The sequence below is a fragment of the Pinus tabuliformis genome, chromosome 4_1, assembly GCF_031772625.1.
Source record: "Pinus tabuliformis cultivar Carrire ecotype Pingquan chromosome 4_1, CPIR1, whole genome shotgun sequence".
NCBI classification, from domain to species: Eukaryota; Viridiplantae; Streptophyta; class Pinopsida; order Pinales; family Pinaceae; genus Pinus; species Pinus tabuliformis.
In genome coordinates, this window is record NC_142303.1 from 639,094,275 (window position 1) to 639,119,560 (window position 25,286).

Sequence of the window (25,286 nt, forward strand, 5' to 3'; positions counted from 1 at the left end):
CAAATATTGTTGACGACATCCTAGAGAACGGATACTATGCCCCACTAAATTTGAATCCACATAGAGCTAGAGTGTACATAGGATGCCAAAACCGATAACATAGATTGGAGATACTCATGAATGAAGCAAGTCGCACAAAGAGCTAGTCTTACCTATCACAAGGTACCATTTGGTTTCAGCATCTAGACTTGAAACCTAAAGATTCAACAGAGTTCATAGATCTAGAAGTGCCAATTGCTTCATTCATGTTGAATTTTCTAGTTGCAAGGAAGACTAGAACAATTTTCTTCTAGAAAACTACCTCCATGCAATTCAACTTAAAATCATTAAGCAGTTACACTTAACAAAATTTCAACCATTAAATTCTTTTGAGCAGTAGAGATCACAATGAAACAACGATACAAGCGACACCAAAATTTATTGGGACAAACCCCCACAAGGGGGAAATCCCCCTAATCTTTCCTTATGAGAAATTGTTCAATTCAATCAAATTGTACATCTAATAGTATCAGTCATCATGTCATGGCTTAACCATAAACAATTCCAAGTCAAATTGATTCAAAAGAGAGAGAAAAGTCAATGAAAACCTCACTGGTCAAAGAGCGGTCAACGGGCCAAATTTTGGCTTGCAGTAGCTGGTCAGAGGGCCAAAATTCGGTACTGCAGTTCCACAGTCAACTTTAGTCAAATCCCAGAGTTTGACCTACGGTCAAACTTCAGTCAGCACCCCAGGCACAGCTCTAAAAACTCGATCATTGCAGAGTCAAAGATCCTGAGAATATTCAGCCTCCAAGACAATCAAAGATTCGGTCAAACAGCAAAGAATAGAGCCAAGTCAATGTTGGCCAACGGAGAGAACAGAAAATTCAACACGCTGGTCAAGATGGTATTCTTCTTCGCACATGTGATCAGATGTCATGAGGAACAGGTACAAATTGTTGCTTGAATGAATGCCAAATGAAGTGGATTGAATTCCCAATATATGCTTGTTCAATTGGAGGGGTTTTGACCAAGAGTCAAACCCCTTCATGAGGTGGGGCCAACCTGACAAACTGGACCGACTTGGATAGATAGAAACCAATAAATTATTCCTTTGTTTTTTATAATGAAAATACTAACTGCAGCTACAATTTCTCAACACTCCCTCTTAACCAAGGAGGTATTTTTCCAATGACTCCATTAGATGTACATACTACAAACGATGAGACAAATTTCTTCATAAGGAAAGATTGATAGCATCAAGCTCGTCCCACAAGCCAAAACCAATGGCAACAAAGTCAGAACCCAACTGACCATGGAAGCAATCAATATCGTTCATGAGGCCAAACTCTCCAACCATATGAAATGGTTTCTCAGTCAAGCACAATGACCCAAGAGAGATAATTCAACATCAATCTCCGTGACTAGCCCACTAGTCTCTTAGTCAAACATAATGACCCAAGGGAGTAATCAAGATCAAACTTTCCGACCATATCAATGGTCTCTCGATCAAACCCCATGACCTAAGAGAGTACACAGGGTTCATCTCCCCAACAAAGGTCTCTCAGTTCATGACCTAAGGGAGGAATCCCTATCTCGATATCAAACTCCCCGACTATATAGTCTCTGTGTCCACGATCCAAGGGAGGAATCCTGATCTAAATGTCAAAAAGCCAATCTCCCCAACCATATAGTCTCTCAATCAAATATAGTGACCCAAGGGAGAGTACTTAAAATCAGTGTCCCCGACCAAGCCCACCGGTCTCTCGGTCAAACACAATGACCTAAGGGAGCACTCTAGGCCTCAAAACCAATCTCCCCAATCATAGAGGTTTCTCAGTCAAATTCAATGACCAAATAAGGACACTCTTCCCAACCACAAACCATGGTTTCTCAACCAAGCCCAAGGAAAATTGTCAATCTTGTGATGTTATACAATCAATGCTCCCTCTCTCCAAAAGAGAGACTCTCAGCCACTCCAAGCTTCTCTCTGACGTAAACAAACTTCATTTGGGGCAATGGCTTTGTCAAAACATTAGCAACTTCCTCATTAGTAGAAATGTATTTGAGCCTCATAGCTCCTCTTTGGACAATCCAGATACAATGATACTTGATCTCAATGTGCTTCGACCTGTTGCGAAAAAATGGATTCTCATAAAGCTTCACACAACTTTGGTTGCCACAATATACCACGGTCGATTCCTGCACCTAATCAAACAATCCAGCAAACAACTTTCAAAGCCAAACTGCTTCACAACAGGCTGAACAATCAGCTATATACTCAACTTCGGTCGTGCTTAGTGCAACAAAGGTTTGCATCATACTCATCCATGATATCCAGACTAAAACATTATCCACAAGTGCTCTTCCTATCTTCAGTGCATCCAGACCAATAAAAATCTATAAATCTATGCAGCTGCAATTAAATGCACATGTTGTTGGAAAATGTAACTATGTTCGATCTTCAATAATGTACTTGAGTCAAAAGAATAAAGAAAAGAATTTTTATTATTATTATTGTGACTTATTGAAGCATGGATTTCATCAGTGTTGTGGGGGAGCCCCCCCCACCCCCCCGAACCCGCTCCCAGTCCGCGCTCCGAGCGAGAGCGGGTTGGGAGCGCGCTCCCGGAAAAAAAACTTGCGCTCCCTGCCAAAACAAGGAGCGATTTCGGGAGCGAAATTTAAAGCCCGGGAGCAGTCAGGGAGCGATCGCTCCCGGGCTTTAAATTTCGCTCCCGGAGCGGCGCGCGCGGAGGCCAGGAGTGAATCAGGCGGAAAAAAAAACCGTGCGGCCAAAAAATCGAATTTTTTTAATATAACGAGGGAGGGAGGGCTTTTATAATTCATTGCGACTTGAGTGAGACTGAGAGCAAGGTGCCAAGGAGCAAAGAGCAAGGAGCAAGCTACAAGCAGCAAGGAGCAAGGAGCAAGGAGTCTTGGGCGCATTTGAGGCAGGTTAGCATTTTTTTTTTAATGTTTATTAATTTACTCCTAATTTCTAAATAAATAAATAAAATTTTCTCTATTTCGGTTTCCCATTGGGCCATTCCCATTCCCATTCCATTTTATTAAATTTTGCAGATTCAAAACTACAAATTTCAAACATCATGGTTATATTTCTTGGCATTTTCTTCTTCTTGGTTCCTTTTATGGTTATTATGGTGCTGGAGAGTAGGAAAAGGAGGGTTCAAAATGAAGAAGGGGATGAAGAAGGGGGACAAAGTGGATTTGATGAAAACCCCGGTGAGGAGGAGGTGGAGGAGGGTGAACATGATTCAACAGCTGAAAAAACTAAACAAGACCAAACCCCATTGTGGAAATATGTTAACAGGCCTAAAGCAGGGAAAGGGGGTGGAACCACTAAATTTCATTGCCCCCATTGCAACAATAATTACACAGGTTCATATGCCCGTGCCAGAAAACACCTCTACGGGAAAAGGCCATGGGATGGAGATAAACAAAAAGGAATTAAAACTTGTGCAGCTGTGTCAGCAACAGATAGAGCCAAATACGTAAGGGAAGAGGAGGAAGCCCAATACAAATTTAAAAAATCAAGGGATTTCTTTGAACCAAGCTCACAATCACAAGCACAAAGAACTCCTTCAGCATCCTCCCAAGGCAGTGGTTATGGAGCCATAGGGTCATCAGCTTTAAGGCATAGAACCATATCAGATTTCCTTGATGAAGGCTGTAGGAATGATGTGGATTCAAAAGTTTACAGGTTTCTCTATGCATGTGGGATACCATTCAATGTTCTTCGCACACCTTATTGGAACGAAATGGTTTCTGCCATAAATGATGCCCCTAAAGGATACAAGAGCCCTGGGTATGAACAAGGCAAGAACCATTGGACTTGATCATGAAAAAGCAAAAATATCACATTCTTTGAATAGAATGACAAGTCCTTGGACTGACCATGGGGTGTCCATTGTATCTAATGGATGGACAAATGTAAAAGGCAAGCCATTGATAAGTGTTCTTGTTGTGTCTATTAGTGGTGCCATCTTTCTAAATGCATATGATTACTCAGAGAAGTTCAAGACCGGCATCAACATTGCAGAAGCATTACTTGAAACAATTGACCGTATTGGGCCATACAATGTCATCCAAGTCATCACTGATAATGCTCCTAATTGTAAGTCAGCAGGAGCAATTATTGAGGATAAATACCCCAACATATTTTGGTCTGGGTGTTTGGTTCACACATTGAACCTTTTGATGCACGAAGTTGAATAAGAACAAAAATGAACAATACAAATGGATTGGTGATTTGTACAAGAAAGGCAAACAAATGATAAAATTTATTACAAATCATAGCAATACCCATGGCCTTTTCCGCAGTCACTCAAGATTGGAGTTGTTGAAGATTGCAAGGACTAGATTTGGTAGCTATTACCTCACCTTCAGGCGCCTTTTGAAGGTAAGAGATTCATTGGCTAGCATGGTATCAAGTCCACACTAGCAGGGATTAAAGGAAAGGGCTACAAATGCAGCTGATAGGCAAGGTTTTGAACTAGTGGAGGAGGCCGATCTTGATGGTATGTTTTGGGCAAGTGTGAGGCAAGTATTGGATTTCACCAAGCCCATTTATCACATGATTCGGTTTGCAGATACAGATAAACCAGTGATTGGCGAGGTGTATGAGCAGATGGATACCATGTTGGGGCAAATAAAAGATATTGTTCATAACAATGATCCCGACTTGTACAAACTGATTCACGATTGTGTGTGTGTACGATGGAATAAACCTAATCTTCCACTACATTGCTTGGCATATATCCTTACGCCAAAATACTACTCTACATCTTGGTTGGGCCAACCTGCACCAAGGGGTGGGGTTAGGACCAAACCCCATTTAGATGAAGAGGTAACTAGAGGATATTTGGATGCATTAGAAAAGTTGATACCTGACAGGGAGGAATGTGCTAGTGTGCGCCTTGAAATAGGCAGATACTTCAGTGGCACTGGTTTGTTTGGTACCTTCCATGCAATGGAAGACAGAGACAGATTTGATGCTCTCACATAGTGAGAATCATATGGCGGCCAGGGACTTTTGCCAAAATTGGCAAAAAAGTTCTATCACAGGTTGTAAATACTTCTTCTGCAGAGAGGTGTTGGAGCACCTATAGCTTCATACATAATGTGAAAAGAAACAGACTCAATGAAAACCGGGCAGAAAGCTTGGTTTATGTGCACTACAACTTGAAGTTGTTGAGTCATTACTGTGATCAGGCTTATGAGGATCCAACATATAAAATTTGGAACAACCACCCAGAGGATGACAATTTGGAGGATGGCACTATACATCTTGAAGAACTAGAAAAGGAACTTATAAGGGATGAAGATGAAGCAGCTGCAGCAGCCATGCCACCTCCACCATCCAGTAGCAGTGCTCGAGTTCCGAGTCTTGTTCCTTTGATGTCGCCACCTCCATCTACACCCTCATGTGGAGGGCATGTGCCTTCTAGTTCTAGTTGTCAGTCTGTGCGGGAGACTCCTAGAAGACCACCACGACCTGCTCATACAGTAGACTCTCATGGCAAGGGCCACATGCAGTAGTAGATAATAGATTTAGAGTTTACTTGTCTTTTCTAGTTTCTATTAGTTTTCATAGCTGTTGAGTCTTGAGTCCTTGACTCTTTCATATCATAATGATATTTTTTGTAAACAATATATGACTGTGACAATGAAAGTTTGAAGTTTGAATTTGGCAATTATAACTCATTGGTAGTGATTGTGAATTATGAATATGATGCTTCTTGAAAGACTAAAGTTGTTTCATTTCATTTCATAATTCATTTTATAACATTTCATTTCATGTTAACAGTTAGAAACTAAGATATTATTTCTTGTAATGGTTAAACTTAGCTTACAAGTACAACTTTGGTGATCAATGATGATAAATGTTATATATTGAATTTTCAATTTTGAAAGCTAGAAGTTGAAACTTTAAGATTGAATTTGATGAATCATGATTCACGAGACTCAATATGTTGCAATTGTAATATGTATGTTACTAACTTGTGGACGTGGTTGATGAAGATTATAACTTCTAGATGATTGATGTGATATGGTTCAATGATCAATCTATGTTTTTTTATGTTTTTTATATCTAATTCATCATTCTACATGTTTTTGTTGTTATATATGTATCAAAATATAAAAAATATATATATTTTTAAAAAATCGCTCCGGGATTCGCTCCCAAACCAGGAGCTTCTGAAAATGTCGCTCCCGCTCCCCGCTTTCGCTCCTGCTCCCAAGTAACACTGGGTTCCATGCTTGGGTCACCATTGTTTTAGGTTAAAGTCCCCATTGAGGACTTCTAGGATTTATTCTGAGTCTATAGAACTATTTTACATTTAAAGAGATCCTTCTTGGGCTTTTGAATCATGTAGAAAGGTTTAGTATTGAGTCAAATATGAATTATGGAACCTCCACACCATGTCGGCCTAAGGGAAGATCATGTCGGCCTAAAACCTTATTCGACCCCACAAGAAGACTATAAAAAGGAAGGACATTGAATTCATTTGGAGCATCACTTATCATCAAGTTCAAATTCTCTCTACTGGGCAGAAGTCCGAAAATCCTGTTGTTGGGCAGAAGTGCAAAGTGGGTAGCTAGGAAAGTCTGTTGTCGGGAAGCCGAAGTGAATGCGAGTTTGGGTGAGTCTAAGGAGTCAAGGAAAATCGAAATTTTGGTGGTGGTCTCTCTCTGTTTTGTGCTCTGGATTGGGAGATCGAAGTCTTCCAAGTTGGATTGCTGTCGAAAGTTGTTAGCTGCTGCAAGTTGCTGCATAGTCGAAGTTGCTGGGAAAAGGTCAATCTTCTGGAGGCCGACATGGCGTGGAGGGAAGGGCAGGTTTGGTCAAGGTCTAGGGTGAAGAGTCTCAAAGAATACTATTGAGAGGAAGAATTACTTTGACTAGGTTTTCCCCTCGAGGGGGGTTTACATCTGGCATGTGCCTACATCTTGTGTTCATTGTTTTATGTGTTGTTGCTTTTGGTAATTGCTTGCTGAACTAAAGAAGAAGATATAAAGAATCATAATAATAAGAAACATCACAAGTAATTATCAAGATCAAGAAAATTTTTACTGCCTTTCTGATTTTCCAACATGGTATCGGAGCTTTGGTGAAGAAAGGAGAAAAAGGCAGATGTATTCATAGGCACTATCTCAGGGAAGGAGTCTATCATATTCAAGGAAGATGTCTAACTCTATCAAGGGTGAGAACAAGCTTGAAGGAGCATCTAACTTCAGATCCTGGAAGAAGAGGATTGACCTAATCCTCAAGAAGAACAAGGTGCTATATTTGGTAAAAGGAAATGTAAAGAAACCTACAGAAGAAGGCAGTGATGCCGACAAAGAAAAATTCAGGGATTTAGAATTGGTGGCTATGACTCTGATGATAGAAGGGATAAAAGACAATCTTGTCCCATTCATAGCTAACATCGATCATGCTCAAGAGAAGTATCTCATGTCTTTTTTGTTTTGGGTTCATGTACTCATTAATTTTGATTATATTAAATACCAATCACCTTTCTCCTTTTGTTGTCTTGATTAGGAAAAACATTTGCAAGAAGGAGGATCTCTCAAGTCAAGGTTCGTCAAGAAACAAAGGTATGCTTGAATACATTGATTGAACTATTCATTTGATGATCTATTACTAACTTTGTTATGACTAGCTGTATTGAATCTTAGTGATTCTTGTTTGGGTGATTCATCTCTTGATAAATCTACCCACCCCACTCATATTCTTGATTGACTATGTAGAACCCTATACAAGTTCTGGAAAACCCTAATCGAAGGGTATGCTAATGTGAATGTCTAAAATCCTAAGTTGCTCAGGGTGATTGTGATATTTGAGTTGAAGTTTTATTGATGATGTCTTGTTTGGGATTTTGGTGTGATCTGGAAATCCTAACTTGTTAGGGTTGAATGATGAGGTCTAAAATCATGAACCTTTGAAGTTTTGGTAATGTTGAAATTGCTATGTCTCTACATTGGAACCCTAGCTCATTGGGGTTTGGTGGAATGTGTGATCAAGACCCCTACATTGCCTTAAAAATGATTTCTTTGGTATGTGTGTGTTTGTCTAATCAAACCCTAGTGTAATCAAAATGATTGTGTCTAACTCGTATTTGATATTGTTGGTTAGTTGGGTTTGACTAACACATGATATGAAATGTATTTGCATGATGATGAAATCTAGACATATATAGATATGTCCTTTTGGCTGAAATCCTAGGTTGGTCTAGGTCAAGATGTATCAATGTTGTTGGACATATGATATGCTTATGTGTACAAAAATTCCTAGATATGTGTTGACCTAGTCATTGATAGTCATAAATCTTAGGATTTAATGTAAGTCCTTGTCTGAGATTCTAGGATGATGATATTTGAAAATCTAGGGTGTAATAATTAAACCCTAGTGAAGTTAAAATTGTCTAGTATGTGTGATATAACAATCTAAAATCTATTAGATGATTGTTGAACATGAAATCTAGGGTTTGCAAACTAACCTTAGTGATGGTCGGTCATGTTAGTGACTGATTGATGGTTGATCGAAAATCTAGGGATTGGAACTAACCCTAGTGGAAGCTATTCAAGTTAATGACTATGTTGTGATTGACTTTGATTGATTTGTTTGTATGAAATCTAGGATTTGTATGAATCCCTAAGTCTAACATGTGTAATTTTGAAATGGCGATAGATGCTTTATAGATCTATCTGTGTTGAAAATTGTCTCTAAGGTTTACTATATGTTATAGTAAGGTATATCTTATCTTTGGAAGACACATTGAAACCCTAGATGGAATGGATGTTGTTATGATGTAGTCTAGGGTATATAACAAAAGTCCCTAGCAAGATGTTGAAGAGTATATATCTCTTGTTTGTAATTAAGTATGGGTATCTGATAAGTATAAAGTTGAAATGCTTCCGTGATTTTGATAAGGCTAACATCATGCTTCTATAGATTTGGTTGTACTTGTTATTTAAGTTGTGCAGGTACACAATCTCCAACTTGGTGGAGATGCTCGTTGATGTGATAAGCATGATGAGGTTGATGATAACTCTGATGAAATGGTTGGAAGCCACGAAAGATTCTTCGATGTCGAAAAGAAGAAGTTGATCTCCCGAAGGAAGCATGAATAGAAGAGATCTCCCTAAGATGAAGAGGGAGTCTGGATAAAGAGGTGCTTCCTAGTTGAGAGGGAGCGACAGATATGGTTCTTTGCTTCATGTGTCATACACTAGACTAGGACTAATAGCCGTAAGTCTGAGTGAAGGCCATGAACAGGAAAAGCAAATTGGAGAATGCATTTTGAAGTGTTATTGAAAGAAGGAAAGCAAGATCCCACTGAAGAATATGTTGTTGCATATGAAGTAGGAAGAAAAATGTATGATTGAGGAATCTTCTGTCAAAGATTCGGTTGATAGTCCTACTATGGAAAGTTGAGAAGCAACATCTGTTGCCTGGAAGGCTCCAGAGATTTGTATTTGATTATGTACATGTGAAAGTTGTTGCTTTGTGGTAGCATCGAATGTGCCCTAGCCATGAAAATTGGTGGAGAGGCTAAGGCACATAAGATCTCTAAGACCCAGAAATGGTTTGGGGAAATTCCATCCAATTAGAGAGATATTAAAATAATTAATATTTTTAATGGGGTTCCTAAGTCTAAACTTAGGAAAATTAAAATATTAATGGGTATTAATATAAAACTAGGTGAGAATGTTCTAAATGACATGGATCAAGCCAATTCTAATCTTAACCGTTGATTAGAGACTTAATCTCGGTCGTTGAAGACTCAACAAGAAAATTATAAGAGGAGGCTTGAGGGTCAGTTGGAGACACACCAAGATTGATCAGTCAGTTCAATTTTCTAGAGTGGGGTTTGCTGAGAGAAATCAAACAAGTGATCTGAGTTGCAGCAAGGGGCAGTGAGTACATAGCAGAGAGGCAAAGATAGTGTCAGAGGGCCAGCGCAGTGATTGAGAAGGCTATGCAGAGCCAGCAGGAGCTACACAGAGCCAGCCAGACACTGTGCAGAGGCTAAGGGGGCTGCGTGGGTGACGCAGAAGGCTAGAGAGCGGACGCAAAGAGGCAGAGGACTGACGCAGGGGGTTCCAGAGCTATGTAGAGGACAGCAGGGCTGACACAAAGCCTTGGAGAAGTGCCAAAAGGATTTTCGTGGAGTAGACTAGTGCTGAGAAGCTGAATATCTGCTTCTGAGAAGAGGTATTACTGTCGTGTAGAAATCTCTGTTGGGTGAGCCAATTTGGCACCCTAGTTGTACTCAAGAAAGTTGCTTAATAATAAAACCCTCAGAATTGTTGCACCAGTTTTCCCGCATTGGGTTTTTACGAGGACGATTGTCCAAAAATAACGGTGTCCCTTGTGTGTTTGTCTATTATTTCAGGTGATGATCTGTATATGAGTTGAGGTTGCATTTGTGTTTATTTTTAGTATTTATACGAATAAATAACTTGTTAAGGAATAAACAAGTAGGAGATATTGGTTATTCTTGATATGTTGGATCAAGGGGTGTTAAGGCTTTGCGAGTGAAGCATTGCCTAGGGAGACATCTGGCTGACACTTTGTGTTGATGTCTGAGTCCCCAAAGTTGGAAAGGTGGTATTGATTATTGAGCTATGTTTTGGATACACAACTAGCCTTTTGGGTTGATAGTTAGCAAGTAAGCTTGATGGTACATAGAGAGGCTGAAAGCTTGAGTCCATCTTAGCCCCACCTGGATAGATTACCTTGGTCAGGAATCTAGTCCTTGGCATTGCGATGCCTAAACCATTGAGTGATTGGTTGGATAGATTGCCCAGGTCAGAAATCTAGTCGACGACATCGTGGTGCCTAAAATTCTTCATGGTTCATATAGTTTTAGATCTTCCATTGTATGTGTACATTATGAATACCTCCCTAGTTAAGAGGGAGTGTTGGAAAATGTAACTATGTTTAGTCTTCAATAATGTACTTGAGTCATTGTGTAATGTACTTGTCAAAAGAATAAAGGAAAGAAATTTTATTATTATTATTGTGACTTATTAAAGCATGGGTTTCATGCTTGGGTCACCATGTTTTAGGTCAAAGACTCCATTGAGGGCTTCTAAGATTTATTCTGAGTCTATAGAATTATTGAACATTTAAAGAGACCCTTCTTGGGCTTTTGAATCATGTAAAAAGGTTTAGTATTGAGTCAAATATGAATTATGGAACCTCCACACCATGTCGACCTAAGACCCTATTCAACCCCACAAGAAGCCTATAAAAGGAAGGACATCGAATTCATTTGGAGCATCACTTCTCATCAAGTTCGAATTCTCTCTACTGGACAGAAGTGCGAAAATCATGTTGTTGGGCAGAAGTGTGAAGTGTGTAGTTGGGACAGTCTGTTGTCGGGAAGCCGAAGTGATGCGAGTTTGGGTGAGTCTAAGGAGTCAAGGAAAATCGGAATTTGGTGGTGGTCTCTCTCTGTTTCGTGCTCTGGATTGGGAGATCGAAGTCTTCCAAGTTGGACTGCTGTCGGAAACTGTTTGCTATTGCAAGTTGCTGCATAGTCGAAGTTGTTGGGAAGAGGTCAATCTTCTGGAGGCTGACATGGTGTGGAGGGAAGTTTTGGTCAAAGTCTAGGGTAAAGAGTCTCAAAGAATACTATTGAAAGGAAGAATTACTTTGACTGGGTTTTCCCCTCGAGGGGGTTCACCCCTGGCATGTACATACATCTTGTGTTCATTGTTTTATGTGTTGCTGCTTTTGGTAATTGCTTGATGAACTAAAGAAAGAATATATAAAGAATCATAATAATAAGAAACATCACAGGTAATTATCAAGATCAAGAAAATCTTTACAGCCTTTCTGATTTTCCAACATGGTATCAAAGCTTTGGTGAAGAAAGGAGAAAAAGACAGATGTATTCATAGGCACTATCTCTCGGAAGAAGTCTATCATATTCAAGGAAGATGACTAACTCTATCAAGGGTGAGAACAAGCTTGAAGGAGCATCTAACTTCAGATCCTAGAAGAAGAGGATTGACCTAATCCTCGAGAAGAACAAGTTGCTAGATTTGGTAAAAGGAAATGTAAAGAAGCCTATAGAAGAAGCCAATGATGCCAACAAAGCGAAATTCAGGGATTTCGAATTGGTGGCTATGACTCTGATGGTAGAATGGATAAAATGCAATCTTTTCCCATTCATAGCTAACATTGATCATGCTCAGGAGAAGTATCTCATGTCTTTTTTGTTTTGGGTTCATGTACTCATTTAGTTTTGATTATATTAAATACCAATCACCTTTCTCCCTCTTTTGTCTTGATTAGGAAAAACATTTGCAAGAAGCAGGATCTCTCAAGACAAGGTTAGTCAAGAAACAAAGGTATGCTTTGAATAAATTGATTGAATTATTCATTTGATGATCTATTACTAACTTTGTTATGACTCGATGTATTGAATCTTAGTGATTCTTGTTTAGGTGATTCATCTCTTGATAAATCTACCCACCCCACTCATATTCTTGATTGACTAAGTAGAACCCTAGACAAGTTCTATAAAACCCTAATCAAAGGGTATGTTAATGTGAATGTCTGAAATCCTAAGCTGCTTAGGGTGATTGTCATATTCTAGTTGAAGTTTTATTGATGATGGCTTGTTTGGGATTTTAGTGTGATCTAGAAATCCTAGCTTGTTAGGGTTGAATGATGAAGTCTAAAATCATGAACCTTTGAAGTTTTGGTAAAGTTGGGATTGCTATGTCTCTACATTGGAACCCTAGGCTCATTGGGGTTTGGTGGAATGTGGGAGCAAGACCCTTACATTGTCTTAAAAATTATTTCTTTGGTATGGGTGTGTTTGTCTGATCAAACCCTAGTGTAATCAAAATGATTGTGTGTCTAACTCTTATTTGATATTGTTGTGAAGTTGGGTTTGACTAACACATGATATGAAATGTATTTGCATGACGATGAAATCTAGACATATCTAGATATGTCCTTTTGGTTGAAATCCTAGGTTGGTCTAGGTCAAGATGTATCAATGTTGTTGGACATATGATACTCTTATGTGTATGAATTCCTAGATATGTGTTGACCTAGTCATTGATGGTCATGAATCTTAGGATTTAATGGAATTCCTGCTTTAAGATTCTAAGATGATGATATTTGAAACTCTAGGGTGTTATAACTAAACCCTAGTGAAGTTAAAATTGTCTAGTATGTGTGATATAACAATCTGAAATCTATTAGATGATTGTTGAAAATGAAATCTAGGGATTGCAAACTAACCCTAGTGATGGTTGGTCATGTTAGTGTTGATGGTTGATTGAAAATCTAGGGGTTAGAACTAACCCTAGTGGAAGCTAGTCAAGTTAATGACTATGTTGTGATTGACTTTGATTGATTTGTTTGTATGAAATCTAGAATTTGTATGAATCCCTAAGTCTAACATGTGTACTCTTGAAAGGGTGATAGATGCTTTATAGATCTATCTGTGTTGAAAATTGTCTCTAGGGTTTACCATATGTTGTAGTAAGGTATATCATACCTTTGGACGACACATTGAAACCCTAGATGGAAAGGATGTTATTATTATGTAGTCTAGGGTATATAACAAAAGTCCCTAGCAAGATGTTGAAGAGTATATATCTCTTGTTTGTAATTAAGTATGGGTATCTGATATGTATAAAGTTGAAATGCTTCTGTGATTTTGATATGGCTAACATCATGCTTCTATAGATTTGGTTGTACTTGTTATTTAAGTTGTACATGTACACAATCTCCAACTTGGTGGAGATGCTCGTCAATGTGATAAGCATGATGAGGATGATGATAACTCTGATGAAATGGTTAGAAGCCACAAAAGATTCCTCGATGTCGAAAAGAAGAAGTTGATCTCCCAGACGAAGCATGAATAGAAGAGATCTCCCTAAGATTAAGAGGGAGTCTAGATAAAGAGGTGCTTCCTAGTTGAGAGGGAGTGACAGATATGGTTCTCTGCTTCATGTGTCATGCACTAGACCAGGACTAACAACCGTAAGTCTGAGTGAAGGCCATGAACAGGAAAAGGAAATTGGAGAATGAATTTTGAAGTGTTGCTAAAAGAAGGAAAGCAAAATCCAACTTAAGAATATGTTGCTACATATGAAGTAGGAAGAAAAATGTATGATTGAGGAATCTTCTGTCAAAGATTCAGTTGATAGTCCTACTATGGAAAGTTGAGAAGCAACATTTGTTGCCTGGAAGACCCCGGAGGTTTGTATTTGATTATGTACATGTGAAAGTATATTATTGATTAGGGTTGTGTTTGTACAGGTGAATCTCTCGAAAGATTTGAAAGCATGTTGTTACCAATCAGTTTGATTGGGGAGACATTGGTTATTCTTGATCTACTGGATCACGGGGTGTTGAGGCTTTGCGAGTGAGTCATTGCCTGGGGAGACATCTGGCTAACACTTTGTGTTGATGTCTGAGTACCCGAAGTTGGAAAGGTGGTGTTGATTATTAAGCTATGTTTTGGATACACACCTGGTTTTTTGGGTTGATGGTTAGCAAGCCTCATGGTACCTAGAGAGGCTAAAAGCTTGAGTCCATCTTAGTCCCACCTGGATAGATTGCCTTGATCAGGAATCTAGTCCATGGCATTGTGGTGCCTAAAGTTCTTCATAGTTCATATAGTTTGAAATCTTCCATTGTATATGTACATTATGAATACCTCCCTAGTTAAGAGGGAGTGTTGGAAAAGTAACTATGTTCAGTCCTCAATAATTTACTTAAGTCATTATGTAACGTACGTGTCAAAAGAATAAAGAAAAGAATTATATATATATATATATATATATATATATATATATATCAATGAAGAGAAAGCACATCTCCTAAGTGTTTTCTTTAATAATGGGTATAGTAGACACCAATGTACTAAGGCTTTCCTCAGAGCTGAAAAAGGTCCTAGTGCTAAGAAAGATACCAAGGATCGATTTTCTGGTGTTCATCTTCCTTTTATCCAAGGGACCACTGACAAGATTGCGAGGATCCTAAGGAAGCATAAGGTGGCTTCAACCTTTAGGCCTTTAAATACCATTTGAAACTCCCTTAGATCTGTAAAAGACCCAGTGGACCCCAAGAATATGAAGGGTGTTTACGTTATCCCATGCTCTTGTGGGACTCCCTACATTGGTGAGACTGGTCGCTCAATTAATCAAAGGATTCGTGAGCATGTCGCTGACATCAAGCATGGCAGGACCCGCTCCTCTGCTTTGGCAGAGCATGCAAATAAATCTAAGCATCACATCTGCATTGAGGAGGCCCAAGTCGTTGCTAGGGTTAGTCATTTCCATCATCGTAAATTGAGGGAGGCCCTAGAAATTGAAAAAATACCCAATAATTTGAATAGAGACGATGGTTGGAATATTAGTAGAAGTTGGGTTTGTGTCTTGTCCTCCTAGTTTTTAAGGTTTTTTTTGGGATTTATTTTGTTTGTTTGTTTATCTATGTAGGTATTGGTGTCCTTTTCATATTATTTGTCATTGGTTTCTTCTTCATTAGAGTTTATTTTCTTGACCCTTTGTGTTTTCATAAGTATTTTATCATCCTATTCGTTCTTAACTCCTTTTAGTATTTTTGTTATTTGTTTAATGGACCTCAGCCCCATATTTTATTATTGACCCTATTTTATTTATTGATTATATATAGATATATTTATTTATTTATTTTTATTTTTATTTATTTATATATTTCTTTTGACTTGTGTATATTTTTGTTTTATTTCATTTATTTTCCATTAATTATTTTTAATTTAGTTTATTTTATTTGCATTAATTAGTTTTATTTATTAAATGATCTTGCCTTAATTAGGGTCTTGACTCCTTTTTATAATTTTTGACTTCCCTCCTTGTTTGGAGTTTGACTTTGATTTTTTTTATTCTTGTTTTCTTTTAATATTTGATTTTAATAAATTAATTTAAATATTATTTTTCAAAAACTAGTTGTTACTTATTAATATTTGTTTTTAATAAATTAATAAACTAATATCATAATTTAAATATTGTTTTTCAAAAACTAGCCATTTAATATATTCGTTACTTAATAAAATTTGTTTTTGATATATTAATAAATTAATTTAACTATTATTGTTCAAATATAGTCGTTACTTGAAATTGTGGTCTCTACATTGCTCTCTATTTCAGCCTTTGCCGTGGTCTGCCACTTCATCTAGTCCTGATGATGAACCACACTTGTTGGTTCGAAACGCATCGGCCAAAAATCTCTCTTATGTGATTTCTACTGAAAGACTTTGCTTAAGAAAAAAAAAAATTATTATTATTATTGTGACTTATTAAAGCATGGGTTTCATGCTTGGGTCACCATGTTTTAGGTCAAAGTCCCCATTGAGGACTTCTAGGATTTATTCTGAACCTATTGAATTATTGTATATTTAAAGAGACCCTTCTTGGACTTTTGAATCATGTAAAAAGGTTTAGTATTGAGTCAAATATGAATTATAGAACCTCCACACCATGTCGGCCTAAGACCCTATTCGACCCCACAAGAAGCCTATAAAAGGAAGGACATCGAATTCATTTGGAGCATCACTTCTCATCAAGTTCGACTTCTCTCTACTGGGGAGAAGTGCGAAAATCTTGTTGCTGGACAGAAGTTCGAAATGGGTAGCTGGGAAAGTCTGTTGCCCGGAAGCTGAAGTGAATGTGAGTTTGGGTGAGTCCAAGGAGTCAAGGAAAATCAAAATTTTGGTGGTGGTCTCCCTCTATTTCGTGCTCAAGATTGAGAGATCGAAGTCTTCCAAGTTGTAGCTGTTGCAAGTTGCTGCATAGTCAAAGTTACTAGGAAGAGGTCAATCTTCTGGAGGCTGACATGGTGTGGAGGGAAGGTCTGGTCAAGGTCTAGGGTGAAGAGTCTCAAAGAATACTATTGAAAGGAAGAATTACTTTGACTGGGTTTTCTCCTCAAGGGGGGTTTTGCCCTGGCATGTGCCTTCATGCCAAACTTCTGAAGGATCTCAACAAATATTTCACCAAGCTTTTGTTACACTTCTAATCCCAGGTAGTAATGCAATAGACCCAGAGCCCTCATTTCAAATTCAAAAATCAGCGCCCTCTTATGCTAGACAATGAGATCCCCAGGCCCTGTCAGAAATAGATCATCAACATATAGTAGTGAAATCACTGGCTCATTTTCAACAACTTTGTACTACAAATTTGGATCAGCATCACTCTTTAATAAATATCCAACAATTGAAGCTCGAGATGCCTAACTTCATAGTCTTCTCCCTCTTACTGAGGTAATCCTTTGCTTTGTACTTCTGTCCATCTTCATCTTGGAAGTCCCAACTGACTTCTTTTTGGCATGGATCAAGATTCAAGGCATACTTCAATCTTGTTGATCTGCCTGCTCCCTCTAAGTCCACAACAAGGTGATCCAAAGTACAAGGGGATCCAGTCTAAAATTTGTGAAACGTGATCTACCGACTCTTCTGGGCGATTGGAGTCGTCTTCAGGATGTGGCCTAAGAACACTTCAAGGTGGTCGGGTGGTGCTAGGGGCAAGTTGTGGATTGCACAAGGCGTTGTGGCGTCCATTCAGTTATGGCTGATAAACTAACAGGGCAACAAAGCATCCTTTCCGACAACAGTTGTTAAACAAATTGTTGGGGCACACATCAGGTTGTGGCCTGATCTACAGGGCATTGGGATGTCCTTCTGGCTGCAACAAGATATTAGGGTCTAGTAGTGCCCTACAGGTTGTAACCTGTGAATTAGGGGGTTGATGCCTCCCTCAGTGGTAGTTGAAATCTTGATGTAATTAATTTTCTTTTAACAAGGAGAAGACAATTACTAAAGAAGCATTCGATGGTTTTTGACCCGAAGGGGGTTTTCCACCTAAAAATTTGTGTGCTATATTTTATCTTTCTACATTGTTGTATGGTGTTGTCTACTGTTGATTATTGTTTATGATCATTTGAAGAAGAACAATAATAATAACGTTACTAAAGATTAACTAATGCTCTGAAAAGATTAAAAAATGTTAATTGCTAAGAAATATTGATTCACCCCCCTCTCAGTGTTTCCAACACTTATTGTGCCCTAATTATTGAATATCATTGTAATTATTGTTAGATTGCAAATTTGTGCATGTTACTCATTGAATAACAACATGAATGTACTTAGTGGTTTGAAATCTGATTTTCCTCCATAAAAGTCCATTGATCTTGGGTGGGTAATTGTTGAAAGGTAGGTGCTAGGGCATCACTTTTTAGCCTCCTTGAAGACAACTTCGGCCAAATTCCGAATCACATAGACTCCATAGCCCAAGGAGAAAGCACTAGTCTTAGAGGGGTGATTTTGCAAAAATCTTTGGGTAGGCTACTGCGTCGGTGTCTCCTCTAGTGATCCTCCAAGTTTGGAGCAATTCCCATGGTCAGTTTGTGAGAAAACTCAAGCCCTAGTAGCATCTTTGGAAGTTATCTTGAACATCTATGGTTAGTGGTCTTCTTGAGGGTCATTTGCATTTCAAAACTTTGAGATCATTCATCTTGACCCTTTCCTATCCTAATCTTGACCTAGTGATCATATTGGAGGACTTCCTCCCAAAATTACTAAAAAACCCTAGGTCTCGTTTGGGCTTCTTTCTAGGTCCCTCTAGTGGAAGAGAACTGTATTTGAAGAAGAATTATCTTACAAAGCCCCTAGAGAGGCCTTGCCTCATCTTGGAAGTCGTGATCCTAGGCATACTCATTATTATTTAAATATCCCTAATGGTCATGGTCTTCCTCATAGGTCTTTCTTGGAGAGCCCTTAGCTTCACTTGGATCATCGAGCCCTTATTTGAGCCTCTCCTTTGAATGGGCCTTGGTAATCACATCATAGTTTGTCATTGATCCTATCGATATTAGTGATTTCCCTCATGCCGAGACTCCTCGCATTGGTGAAAGTCCGTAAGAGCAAGGGACATTCACTGAGGTGACAATGGGTCTTTGTCCCATTGTTGTCATTTGGTCTAGTTGTCCCTTAGGTACCCCCTCCTAGGACCCCTCCTAACTTGTGTGGCAATAGTTCATAAAAAATAGGAAGAATTCATACATTAACCTACTCCAATATTTAGTATGACCATTTCTTAATCATGTAGGTAATACATAAACATATCCACATATACGAACCTAAGTGTCTGGGTCTGTGTGCCAATGCGAGAATGAGTAATTTTCAACACTAATGTGGTTTAAACATGCAAACGACCATTCAAGTATATAAGAATTATTTATATCGATAAACCAAAACATAATTGCACCTTTCAACTTGAAGATCTGACATATCGCGGGAGAAAAATGTCTCTCGACACAGAGACAAGGAGGTCGCAAACGCTTTAGCTGCCAGGCTGAAAGTCACCTGAAAGGAAAATATCCTCAAAACTAAGTAAGCCTGCTTTGGATCTAAGATTTAACTATTTAAAATATCAAGCAAATATGACAACTGAGTAAGCTGTAGCTGACAGACTACTGGATCCATTAGGCACAAGAAGAACTAAGATCTAAGGGCCTGCCTATTGTATCATAGATGCAATCTTATAAGTCATCAACGAACATAACAATATAATCTGCAAACAAATTATTCGAAAATGCACATGAAACTAAAGTGAATTGCATTTTATCCTGTCCATTGATATCATGTATAGTATACAATGTAATCTTCCCTATGTGCTCCAACCCCACACAAACACAAAGACAGTGAAAATTGTACGAAAAGATTTGGTAAAATCGAAATAGTTGACAAGTTGATTGAGCTCTCTAACTGACCTTAAAAGCTGCTACTGGTTTTGACAAAAGATAACGCCATACCATCCCACTAAACCATTATCAAGAAATGAGACACTATTAGTATGACAATAAGGCAAAATAGAGACAAAAGAGCATTAATAGAAATAGATTTATTTAAAAATACATTTAACATTCACATAACATGCATTCAATTTTGCATTTAAAGGGTGAGAATCAAGAAAACAATGTCATGAAAAATTGCACCTGTTGCCAGTTGGAGGAACAGAACAGACAAGAACAGCTGCTGTCAAAGTTGGATAAGGTTCTTTCCAACCTGCATTATTAACTAGCATTTCATTGTCTCCAAAAACCATCCCTACGCATACATATGAGTCTTCATTGTACCAAAGGGGTTCCAAAAATTGTACCAAAGGGGTTCCAAAAATAATTGAAACTAAGATGATAAATGATGACTTGTAATATAGCCCTAATTGAGTACACACTCATCTCAATACAAATTCCAGTGCTACATGTAACTTGTAAGAACCTATACCATATAACACTTGCAAAAGCATTGCAATTTTACATTGTCATACAATGAGTCACAGTCAGCATGGTATTACTATCCCATTATAAACTGACCTTCATCCTTCCCAGTAGGCATATCAAAGTTTGTACAGACATTTGCGAGATAAAACTGTACAACCAGACCTCCAAATGAATGCCCAACCAATATAGGAGGAAAGCTACAGTTGTGTTTGATAAAATGTGCTATGTCTCTTGCATGTGTCTACTGTAGCAAGCACAGAAAAGAAAATCCACACATTAAAAACAAAGACAAGGTTGGTTTGGTTCACAGAACTCCATGTACAGTGCAGATAAGAAGACCAAAAAATATCAAAAATCCAAACTCCATTTCTTTTAACTTAGATGTAAGTTGTACAGTTTGTGAATTAAAAGCACATTATGAGAACAAAAGAATGTAACTCCTACAGTAGAATGGACAGATTGTTTTTCTAGCATGCCAAAGGGTTTAAACAAAATAAAGATCAATAAAATCCTCCATGAAAGAAAGGATAATATTATTTGTAGAATAAAAAATAACTTTAGTTGGGTTATTCAAAGGATTTAGTTCAACTTACAATCAGAAGCTTACCTGAAGCGAACCAGCAACTGAGCCTGAAGGTATGTCACTTTCACCCTGATGAGATGATACAGATATATAAGACCAAATTAGGTAAATATGTAGTAATCAAGTAAACAAAATCAGGTTAAGTACAAGCTTGTTTTGAGAGTTAAATGGAAACAATTTTCCGATTTTATTTCATGAAATGAAACCCTGCAAACAATTCTAGTTTACATATATTGAAGTCATCAAGCAACACTTACAGTGGCTTTAGTTCAAGAAGGAAATGGATATGAGAAATGCAGCGCAAGAATTCTTCCTTTGAATGATGTTTCATCAGAGCATTTTAAGTAAGATTTTGGTAATATGAACTTAGAAGGACTGAAAAGAGACAAAGACAGTTAACATTTCTTTTTATACTATTTCATGTTTTTCTAGATCATCCAATCTTCCAGTAAGTCTTCCTTATAAAACTTCTCAATCAGTTCAAAATATTCTGACAAGAAGAAACCAAGGGTAGAATGTGTTACAGCTGTGATACTTTTGATTCTTGAATCTTATCTACAATCATATTGCATGCATTTGGAATTCAGGTTCCTAACCCACAAATAAACTCAATTACTGCTGATGCAAGAAGAAATAAACAAGGGCACTGTTATGAACCAAATAACGTAAAAACAGTAAAACAGAACAAAATAGAATAAGTACCACAAATCTATGCCTATATTATGAGAATAAATGAATGAATAATAATAGACCACTTCCAAGGGGCAAGAAAAAATAAAAAACGGGACACAGTAAAAGAGAATAAGAACCACAAATACATGCCTATATTATGAGAATAAATGAATGAATAGTAATAGACAACTTCCAAGGAGCAACCTTCCATTGCAATATATCCAAATACCCAACACGAGATGATTATTCAAGTGAGTCTCCTTATCTATATATAGGACAAGAATAAGGGTACAGTCACCAGTGATATTCAACAAGAGATTCTTATTCAAGTGAGTCTCCTTATTGTTAGTTTTTGTAGCATCAGATGGTGTTCTAGTCTCAAACTTTGTGGAGAGGCCAAAAACACAAGACATCTCCAAAACCTAGAAATCGTTTCTGTAAATTCCACCTAGAGATAGCTCAATTAAATTAATTGAACATCATTTAAATTTTTCTAAGTCTAACTTAGAAAAACTGGTTAATTAATAGTAATTAATTGAGAAAGGTGAGAATTCTCTAGAAACTCACATGGATCGACTTGGAGATGATCTCAACCATCGATTAAGTTTTAATTTTGGAAGTTGAAGTCTCAACTGGAGATTATAAGAAGAGGTCAATGGGTAGATGGAGAATACACCAGTGGCATCTAGACAATTTGATTATCCAGTGCAGGGGATTCAGCAAGAGAGCTCGAGTAGCAGGTAGCAGAGGGGCAGAATAGCAGATTTCCGAAGAAAATTCCAGTTCCGGAAGAGTCAAGAGAGGAGGTCGTATTATTTCTCCAGGAGGCTACTCAAGGGCTGCACAGAGCCTCAAAGAGGCAGTTCGATTTAGCTGAGCTAGAGGTGGTTTCAATTGCCAGAGGCCGGGAAAATTTCCAGAAGGCCGAGAGGATCATTTCCAGAGCAGCGACAGGAAGAACAACTTGAGTAGCAGTAGTTCTGGGTTGAGCGAGTTACAAGTCACGCAGAGGTGACGTAAAAGCCTATGCAGGGGGCTTGGACAGCTAACTTGGATTTGTCAGAGTGTGTTGGGATTGCTTGGAGAGGAGGTTAAATTCCCTCAGATATTTTTTGCCAGTATTTCTCTCAGATAGAAACGCCAGTTTGGCGCCATTTTATTGTAAAAATTTCTGCTACTGCATAACAATAAAACTGTCACTGTTGCACCGATTTTCTAACATTGGGTTTTTCCAGGGAGAATTGTCCAAAATTAATTGTCATTTTTATGTGTGTGTGCTAGTATATTTCTCAATTTCGAGCATTTTATTTTCCGCGGTATTTTATGGTGAAAATTAGCAGTGTGATTTATTCGATATTTGTCATAGCAAATAAACTGCATAATTAAAATTTTAGTTAGAAGAATAAATTTCTAGTTGTTGCAATTTGAATTGGTAAATTTTCACACTTATCTATATATAGAATAATAAGGGTATAGCGGTCATATCTACACCACAAGACAACATGGCTACAACTAGAGATAATGGATATAGTAATAAGAAAAAGGGTTGTGACCCTAACATAAACCCCCATCTTTGCTAGTAAAAAATACTTGAGGATGGGGCAGAGTTTTCCAAGTTTTCAATCCTATGAGTTGTTTTCCTTTTAAAAAAACAAATTGTCTCAAGGCATAATTAAATAGATCCCTCTTTGTGAACCAGATGTGATTCAAATGATCAATCGATAGTGGACACTTTTCAAATGACGCTTTTCCCATGATCCATGAGGATCAAACACTAATGGAGTATACAAATATACTATCTCTAGATATTGTGTGATGCCTCAAGCTCTTGTTAAGATTTAAATGCCAATTCTGATTTATTTTATCCAACAATTAATTATTCCCAAAAAATTATTTTATCACATAAAATTTTGAACTGCTGAAAATAAATACTTTAGTATTTCTTTGTTAATTTTCTTAAGGCTTGATTGTTCTTTGCTTTAAATAATTGCATTTCATCATTTATAATTCACTCACCCCTTCTCATCTCCCCATAGGGGAGCTTCGGCTACCACCCTATATCGAGCAATAGGCGAGATACCCCTTGCCATGAGAGGTAAGGATCACATCCATCCAATGGTATGTCGATCTTCCCATCTATGAACCTTAAGAGTCATGTGGTAGAATTGATATTTATGATCGGAAATTACTGGGGGGGGGGAATCAGTAATTTAAAATCTTTACTTTTGCTCAACTTAATTTTCTTCTTATGCATCTAATGGTTTATGTATGTGTTCAATTATTATTGAATTCCTTTTGCAGGTGTCAGAGAGATATATTTACAGATATATTTATCAAGAACTCAAGAATATTCACATAGCATTCAAGAGCCAATACATGAAGACACCAGATATAAGTGGAAACCCCGAAGGGAGAAAACCACGAAATTGAGGCTGAATGGAATGTGAAGGCAAGCTACTATTCCTTATTACATCAGATTTTTGTAGGCTCCAACCTACAAGAGGCTCCTACCTCAAAAGAAGCACCTACTCCCACCAATTTTCTGCAGGCTACAACACACAGGAGGCTCCCACCTCAACGGGCTACAACCTGTTCTTTATCATGATACAACACAGAAGGGGACAAAAATCTCTCGATCACAACATCAAGTCACAAATATTGGTTACCTTATATACCATTTTGCTTTCATGTTTACTATTGCATTGCTTCTCCTTTTCAACTGTGTGCCTCTTCTATTGTTGCTCATCAATCTTCTTATGCAAACTACTTCACTTCCAAAAGTTCTTTTTCCATTCCACATTGTATATTTTATAAGCAAGCCATATTGGTTGTTTGTATTATTTGCAGGAATATGAAATGAGGCATTGTCTCTTGGTCTTCTAAAAACTGTTCACAAGCTTGTCTCTTCATTTTCAGTTCTGAAAACAATTTGTAACATAAACTAGAGTTGAAATAAAACAATTCAACCAGTAATGATTACAAGAGACAAATCAGATTTGTATTAGCTTGTATCATACATTTTTTGTTCAATGAAAGCATATATTTTTCAGCTTGTGTCTCAATATTTTATGTTCCATTTGACAATGTTTAGCCTTCACATTGATTAGCATAGCCTTTGCACTTCACATCACTTTCAGCTTTTGCAATTACATCAACAACATTCATCAACATTAATCAATCAGCTTAATGACAAAAACACCAAGTTTTCTTATCATGACCGTTTGACATCAATGCCAACATTACCAACATTCTCCCCCTCTGGCATTGATGGCAACATAGCTATTCCTCTCCTGCCTCCATTTGCCTTATACCTCCCCTTTGACATCAATGACAAGGAGTGGTTGTGACTGGTCAGTCTCTAAGTTTCATGCCCCAAGAAAAAATTCCATATCTCTGTATGTAATAGGTAGCAAATCTGGAAGACAAAATGTTGTTCCAATGTATATATGATGACCTATGATTTCCAGTGCTGCTTTGAGATGAAATCTTACACAGAATCACAATAGAGTCACTTGTGAGAAGAAGAATCCATTGCATACTGTAGAATCTCCATATCCCTAAATATTGTTGAGGGAAGGTTGAAAGTTGAGGCCATAGCAACATCATCTTGTGGGTAATATATGGTAGTTGAAATCTTGTTGTATCATGCCAAATACACATATCAGTGGATATTCAGTGGATATGGCAGTCCATCATGAGACAATAGGACTAAGCATATCAACTTAATGC

General features: G+C 37.8%; 1 protein-coding gene across 4 annotated transcripts in view; it reads right to left on the reverse strand.

Annotated features, from left to right (window-relative positions):
• Nucleotides 1–25,286, reverse strand: part of LOC149177672 (alpha/beta-Hydrolases superfamily protein) — a 112,155-nt gene that overhangs the window by 23,785 nt on the left and 63,084 nt on the right. For 3 of the 4 annotated variants that reach the window (XM_089420181.1, XM_089420180.1, XM_089420183.1), the window contains exons 2-6: nt 20,910–20,954; nt 20,396–20,543; nt 20,018–20,129; nt 19,793–19,841; nt 19,288–19,385 (exon numbers count right to left, since the gene is read on the reverse strand). In XM_089420181.1, coding sequence (XP_089276307.1) covers nt 19,288–19,385; nt 19,793–19,841; nt 20,018–20,129; nt 20,396–20,543; nt 20,910–20,954 — 452 coding nt within the window. The remainder of the gene's footprint in view (nt 1–19,287; nt 19,386–19,792; nt 19,842–20,017; nt 20,130–20,395; nt 20,544–20,909; nt 20,955–25,286) is intronic. The other variant, XM_089420182.1, reaches the window with a different exon arrangement.